Source organism: Sinocyclocheilus anshuiensis, unplaced genomic scaffold (genome assembly GCF_001515605.1).
Source record: "Sinocyclocheilus anshuiensis isolate Anshui unplaced genomic scaffold, SAMN03320099.WGS_v1.1 scaffold457, whole genome shotgun sequence".
Classification (NCBI taxonomy): domain Eukaryota; kingdom Metazoa; phylum Chordata; class Actinopteri; order Cypriniformes; family Cyprinidae; genus Sinocyclocheilus; species Sinocyclocheilus anshuiensis.
In genome coordinates, this window is record NW_015537939.1 from 2,140,263 (window position 1) to 2,147,511 (window position 7,249).

General features: G+C 38.0%; 1 protein-coding gene across 4 annotated transcripts in view; it reads left to right on the forward strand.

The window, feature by feature from the left end:
- The first annotated feature begins 2,106 nt into the window (after window positions 1-2,106).
- nop56 (NOP56 ribonucleoprotein homolog) overlaps window positions 2,107-7,249 on the forward strand; it is an 8,454-nt gene continuing 3,311 nt past the window's right edge. For all 4 annotated transcript variants that reach the window (XM_016451517.1, XM_016451525.1, XM_016451537.1 and 1 more), the window contains exons 1-8: window positions 2,107-2,200; window positions 3,307-3,396; window positions 4,196-4,310; window positions 4,497-4,661; window positions 5,086-5,284; window positions 5,759-5,946; window positions 6,172-6,323; window positions 6,905-7,005. In XM_016451517.1, the coding sequence (XP_016307003.1) occupies window positions 2,198-2,200; window positions 3,307-3,396; window positions 4,196-4,310; window positions 4,497-4,661; window positions 5,086-5,284; window positions 5,759-5,946; window positions 6,172-6,323; window positions 6,905-7,005 (1,013 nt within the window). In that variant the 5' untranslated portion in view covers window positions 2,107-2,197. The remainder of the gene's footprint in view (window positions 2,201-3,306; window positions 3,397-4,195; window positions 4,311-4,496; window positions 4,662-5,085; window positions 5,285-5,758; window positions 5,947-6,171; window positions 6,324-6,904; window positions 7,006-7,249) is intronic.

A 7,249-nucleotide genomic window follows, 5' to 3' on the forward strand; every position in this document is an offset into this window, starting at 1 on the left:
ATGGATACAAACCAGTCAGAAACTCAAGTACATTATGAAATACTTTAAAAACATGCAGGGATTCCTCACCGCTGACTCTCTTCCATCTTCATCTGGAGACATCTTGTCAATCAAAACCCCCTCCGCTCTTGGATCAGCATCCTTCCTTTCCTCCTTCTCCTGTTGAAGATGAAGAAAGAATCCCAATAACTTTGTTCTTGGTTCAATTGGAGGCTAAATAAATAGTCATAAGGATGCCGAATGCCTCCTCACCCTGAGCTCTCTCATCTCTTTAGGGCTGAAGAAGGCGATGTGTCCCTCTGCCTGCTCGGCCAGAAGAGCAACAACATACACCAGCATCAGACATCCTGTAACTGCTCTGCGCATCTTTGGGTGACATAAAAACACAAATCAGCAAGTATTAAACACAACATGGCCGATTACATAGTGTAATGGTCATGCTTCACTGATAAATGAGTTCCAGTTGTGACGCACAGCAGAGAGAATGAGAGACAGGATCTTTTTTCATGATAAAATCTGGACGAATGAGAGTTGTACCTTTGTACAGCATGCGGGTGGCCTCTGTGACAGGTGTTTATGTTTCTGTCAGTGGTCAGAGAGCAGTCCGCTTTATAGGAACCCTCGTATTATCTCTGACGTATGTTTCCATAAACTCCTCCACCTTGACCATGGAGACAAGAGACACTACAAGGACTTGACATAACTTGGTTGTAGTCACTTTAGACTTGGTGTTTGTTATGGTACAGTTATGCTTTTGTATGTAAGTGCACAATATTTGTAACTATTAAGAGTTTTTAGTATTCCAAAATATACATCATTTTAAAACATTAAGAGCATAATTATAGCTTTTATTCCTATGTGTGTGTTTTGTTGTTTCCGAGTACTCTGCATTCCCCAATGATGTGGATATATATAGTCATAAATTCAAATCTCTCTTTTTAAAATAAATTCAACACTGGTATTTATTGCCGTGGGTGGTACATTATGGCACATTTGTCTGATAATTAGTGGATGGATGAATGTGCAACCAGAACTGTTTCCTGTCATAACTCTTGAAATGTTTCCTGCATCAAATATATTTTGGCAATTTGTCCCTCCTAAACACTCACAGTCACATTTAAGGGCAAATGCTTGCAGCATGAAGAATAGGGCTTAATCAGATTACGAAAAGGCATATATATAGCTTTTGAGACATATAAAATATGCTTAATCGAACATAAAATTAACATAGCATGAAAACGGTCTTTATTTAAATTCACTGTCTATCCCAACACTGAAAATCCGGATTTTGGACTTTGGAACTATCTCAAATGTATAAAATAATTAAAATAGAACAATGACAAAGTTTTGACAATCTATTGAACTGATATTCAATTCTTTTCATTTTAATTTATTTTGTTAATAATTAATTTGTATTTTATTTTATTTTTTTAACTAGACTTGCCTAAAACACCCCAAATCTTGGGACAACCACTCATTTTCTCAAAACCATTACCTGTGGCTTTAAGTACTATACAAATTACATATATACCCCATACATATATACCCATACACCATATACATGTGTATATACACACATATACACAAATTACATTTAGACCACATTTAATGTTGGTACTTTTTGTCAATTACAATTATTTTTTAATGAGCCAAATTTTTGTATTTTGTTTTATTTTATTGTGACCCTTTTTTGCATCAAAACTTCACAGCAGTTATGATTCTTTAACATTCTCGAATAAACTGAATCCAAAGAAATTTGCCTAAAACCAACCACACAAATCCTGGAACAGTCACCAGCTTATTATTTTTTTTTTAAAGATGACCTGTGGCTTAAAATATGAATTATCCTTGATTTACACTATACAGTGCAGGTGGTACTTTTTGTCAATTATAAATATGTGCATTATTTATGCCAAATATTTTGTTTTACTGTTATTAATAATATGTCCTGCTCTACTCTGTAATGCATTTTTTTCTGCACACAATGTCCACTGTGCCACGCATTTTGCATTTCCAAGCATTTCCAACAAGTGGCGAACACATTCCCGCAAAATAAGTAACTTGTGAAGTCTCGCGATAGCGTGCGGGACTAAATCATGTGGGTTTTCGTACATGAGCGCATGCGGATTTCTTTCCTCATCAAGTGAGCCGAAGGAACGGAACGCTCCCTCGTGCGTGGCGCACGAGATCGGTAAACATGGTAAAAAAAAACATCCAAAATCCATTGTTTCTTTATACAATCTTTAGAAATGAACAGATCGGTGTTTGCAGTATGGTTTGAATGTCACGATTGCATTGTATTTAAATCGGACTTTTATAATGGGCAGTGTGCATGTTTGTAGTATAGTTTTACGTTTAAGATCTTTGAGTTTTATTGTTATTGCCATTGTTTTGATTAGTCTGTTAAGCACAAGTATGATACGATCGCACAATACAAGCTGCATTTAATCAATCACTGCAGTCAGTTTGAGAGGATAAAATGTGAAACCGGATACACAAGGCCTCAATGTGATATTAAAGGCCACAGCAGCCATTAAATTCAATGTAACGGACTCCTGAAGTTTCACTCACCTCTCGTTGGTGTTTAGGATCGATGTCCTGGTACAGATCGCAGTGCTATGAGATGTTGATCAGTTTTAAAAGTGGCACTCGCTGAGTATTTGATCCGCTGGAGGAACACGTGGTGTGTCTGTGCTAACCCGTGCTAATGTGAATCTCTCCAGCTTCAAGCTCTAATGCAATAAAATCTAAACGGGTAGTTTATTAACGACTGTTGTTATCTTCTGCTTACGCAATGTTGTATAATCATATTAAATACGTAAAATTGAGTAGTTGCTTTGTAAACGATACCTGGTGGCGCCAACGCCATGTGGGCTACATGCACGTGTTGATGTTTACCTGCGACCCCATCAGATCAGATTCACAGTATTCCTTTGTAATGTATGTGCTAATGTGAATCTCTCCAGCTTCAAGCTCTAATGCAATAAAATCTAAACAGGGGTAGTTTATTAACGACTGTTGTTATCTTCTGCTTACGCAATGTTGTATAATCATATTAAATACGTAAAATTGAGTAGTTGCTTTGTAAACGATACCTGGTGGCGCCAACGCCATGTGGGCTACATGCACGTGTTGATGTTTACCTGCGACCCCATCAGATCAGATTCACAGTATTCCTTTGTAATGTATTATTTGTTTGGTTATTAATGTAGGAGTGACGCATTTGGGACTTTGTCCCTTTTTGGTTTAAGTAGTGATTTATGGTATTATTAGGGCAGATCAGTAACCTGGCCTTCTCTCTCTCAGGTGCTTTTACACGTGTTGTTCGAGCATGCAGCTGGATATGCGTTATTCGCTGTTAAAGAAGTGGAGGACATTGGGATGCTTCTACCTCAGGTTTGTATATTGAAGAAGTGCAAAGGAAAGTAAATGTGCATGCCATGTTACACCTCTTTATCTCCTTGCACTGGCTACCGGTTGTGGCTCGAATCAAGTTCAAGACATTGATGCTTGCATATAGAACAGCCACGTTCACCACTCCTGGCTGGTGGAACGATCTTCCCACCCCTATCCGGAATGCTGAATCCCTGACAATTTTCAAGCGACAGCTGAAAACTTATCTCTTTCGAAGCTACTTGACTTCATCATAAAAAAAAAATTTAAAAAAACTCTATTTATTCCTTCTCTTTGTAGCTTGTACTTATTTGAACAATTGAACTTATTTGGCACTTCCTGTATCCGTTTGCCTCTTTAAGAAGAATCGCTTTATGTATCCCCAATTGTAAGTCGCTTTGGATAAAAGCGTCTGCAAAATGACTAAATGTAAACAACGTGGTGAAGATCTGGACTGGTAGTCAGAAGGTTGTTTGTTCAAATCCCACCCATAAATGTACCATTTAAAAATAATCTGCATGACCTATGTGCTATGCCTAGATTGCACTAATTATTGGATCTGTATATACTTAAATACTTAAATTTAAGTATATATATATATATATGTAAATACTTAAAATCGACATTAAAAAATTAAATGCATGTTTTAAATTGTCAGCGTTTCATCAGTGTGCAATGCATTACATTCCAATGAAAGTCACAATATAGAAGACCTATCACTACGTTCATTGTGTAACATTAAATACATTTGAATTCAAATCTTAAATGTCTTCTAAATGACTAATTCTTTTGTCTTTCATAGGTGGAGCAAAGTGTCCTAAACCTTGGCAAATTCAGTAGCGTGATCAAACTGAGTGCATTCTTCCCCTTTAAATCCGCCCAGGGTGCACTGGAAAACATCAATGCCGTCTCAGAAGGTAAGAGAGACGAAGGTCTTGTTTTAAACTGTTTCCTGGATGCAATGATGTACCTATAATCTGTCAATCCACTGAGTCAATGTGATGACAGCATGCCTACAAACTGATCATCTGAGGCTTGACATGTTGACTTACAAACTTTAACCTACAATTACCGACACCTCGTTTCTAATCTGATCCTGACAGGAGTTGTCCATGCGGATCTCAAGTTGTTCTTGGAGACCAACCTTCCGTCCGGAGGTAAAAAGAAGGCAATGTTGGGGGTTTCGGATGCTAAACTTGGGGCGGCGCTTCAAGAAGAGCTCAATCTGTCCATTCAGACTGGAGGCGTTGTAGCTGAAATCATAAGAGGTGAGCAGAGAGCATGATTATTTAAATCAGGGGTTTTCAATATTTTAGATGCCACGGACCCCAAATATAATCCTCATATAAAGGCAGTTAAATATTTTAATGTATGAAAGACCCAGGTTTTACTGTAGAACATTTGTATTATAAATGTGTAAACTATTATTTGGAAAATATTTAATAACGTTTTTCTTTTATTCTCAATATTTCCCTGTACACCCTTTTGGAAAAGTTTTGAAATCCCCTGATTTAAGTGATTAATGTAAAAATTCATATTTCTAAATGTTATCAAAAGCCTGCTGTAATGATGTACCTATAACACCTGATTTCTGATGCTTTATACTGAAAATCTGAACAGACAGGCCAAAAAAAGTGTGGTTTTATGAGTCCAGAAGTGACTGTTTCTCACGCATCTGCTTGTGATTGACAGGTGTGCGTCTGCACTTCCATTCCCTGGTCAAGGGACTCACCGCTCAGGCTGCGTCCAAAGCTCAGCTGGGTTTGGGTCACAGCTACTCCAGAGCCAAAGTCAAGTTCAATGTCAACAGGGCAGACAACATGATCATCCAGTCCATCGCCCTCCTCGATCAGCTGGACAAAGACATCAACACATTCTCCATGCGTGTGCGGTAAGATGTTCTTCCACTGGGGTTTGTAGTTGGATCTAATACAGCATCCTCCTAATGCTTACCACAGACAGCGCCCCCTAGTGCACTGGCTGTACAGGAAGTGGAGGGACAGTAAAGTCCTTTCTCAGGAGTGTTTGGTCCATCAGACTGGAGTGAACACAACCTGAGGGGGGAGACAGACCTTGAGTGGGAAGCCAAAGTTGTTTTGTGCCTAGTAAGCATAACTTGGGGATGAAAGTAATAGCTTGAAGGTTTAACTTTTGGAAATTAAGACAGCCATACTAAGTACTATACTAATAACTTGTACTTACATTTTTTTTTCTTGGGTCTAAACAGTAAAATAACTAATAAACTGAATGATTTTTTTAAAAAGTAATCGTATTATGTAGTTACATTAAGGTGTAATCAAACAATTTGTGCAGTCTTTCCAAAAATATGCAGCCTTATCAGAACTCTCTCTCTTTATCGGTGCAGTGAATGGTACGGCTACCACTTCCCAGAACTGATAAAGATAGTGAACGATAACAGTATGTACTGTAAGCTGGCCAAGTTGATCGGGAACAGGAAGGAACTGACTGAGGAGATGCTGCAAGCTATAGAGGAGATCACAATGGACAGTGGCAAAGCTCAGGCTATCCTCGATGCGTCCCGCAGCTCTATGGGTAAGTCAAGATCACTGATGTCCCCAGCTTAGTGTGAGTTTGTCTGGGATGTTATGATGTTTTTATAATCTGTCAATCCACTGATTCCATGTGATGACAGCATATCTCACTGAACTGAACAACTGTACCTCACTGAGTCGCTCGCTTTAACTCAACCAGTATAAGTGCTCCTGTGATTTATGGGAGAAGATTATACATCAGTTTTTTTATTAATTTTTTTTAAAGGTATGGATATCTCTCCTATTGACTTGATCAACATTGAGAGTTTCTCCTGCCGTGTAGTGTCTCTCACAACGTACAGACAGGGACTGCAAGAGTATTTGCGGTCTAAAATGGGCCAGGTGGCGCCAAATCTCGCGGCTCTCATTGGTGAAGTGGTACGTGTTCGTCATCCCCCTTTTTTTTTTTTTTGTATGTATAATATATTTATTTTTGTGATGTCATTTGTGGAGTTTTTTTTTCTTCTTACGTTATAAAATGCAGTACGTATATAATAGCATTGTACTGAACTTCGCTATTGTAATTTCGAAAAATTTTTAGCTGACAGTTATTTAATATTTACATATTTTATTACATTACATAAAAAATTGGAAGGGTACTTAATTGCTTTTTCAATGTTGGTGTTAAAATGTGACAATGTTTGAGAAAAATGTCCTGGAAATTTCTTTGAGATTTACCTGCGCGTAATTCTTTTTTTTTTTTTTTTTTTTTTTTTTTTTTTTAAAGGTTCTTTGACATTTAAGTGTTTCTTTGTAGTATGTTGTGTAAATTTTTACTCTTAAAAAAAAAGTTCACATTTCTTTGAGACTTGAGCGTAAATATTTTTAAAGTTACATTTTTTTTATTAATTCTATGAGCTTGTAATTGTTTGTTTGTGAGTGCAACCTTTCTAAATTGTCTTAAATTCTGTAGAAGTGTCAAGTTTAGATGTTTTCTCACATCTATTTCCTATTAATAGGTTGGTGCTCGTCTAATCTCTCATGCCGGCAGTCTGACAAACCTAGCCAAATATCCGGCCTCCACCGTGCAGATTCTGGGGGCAGAGAAGGCCCTGTTCAGGTACTGGGGCTCCCCTTCCCTGCTGGGGTTTCACACAGCTGCGGTGATGGCAGGGCCGGGGCGTAGCAGGAGCGGGTGATTTGGTGCGTCAATGAACACACCTTAAAGTGATCCCGCTCAATCTCACGTACCCCCCAGTCTGAGCAGCTGATGAGGGGTTTGAGAGGTAGATACATTTGAAGATGTTGTTGAGACCGGGCAGTTCTAAATTCTTTTTTTTTTTTTTTTTTTTTTTGTTTGAATT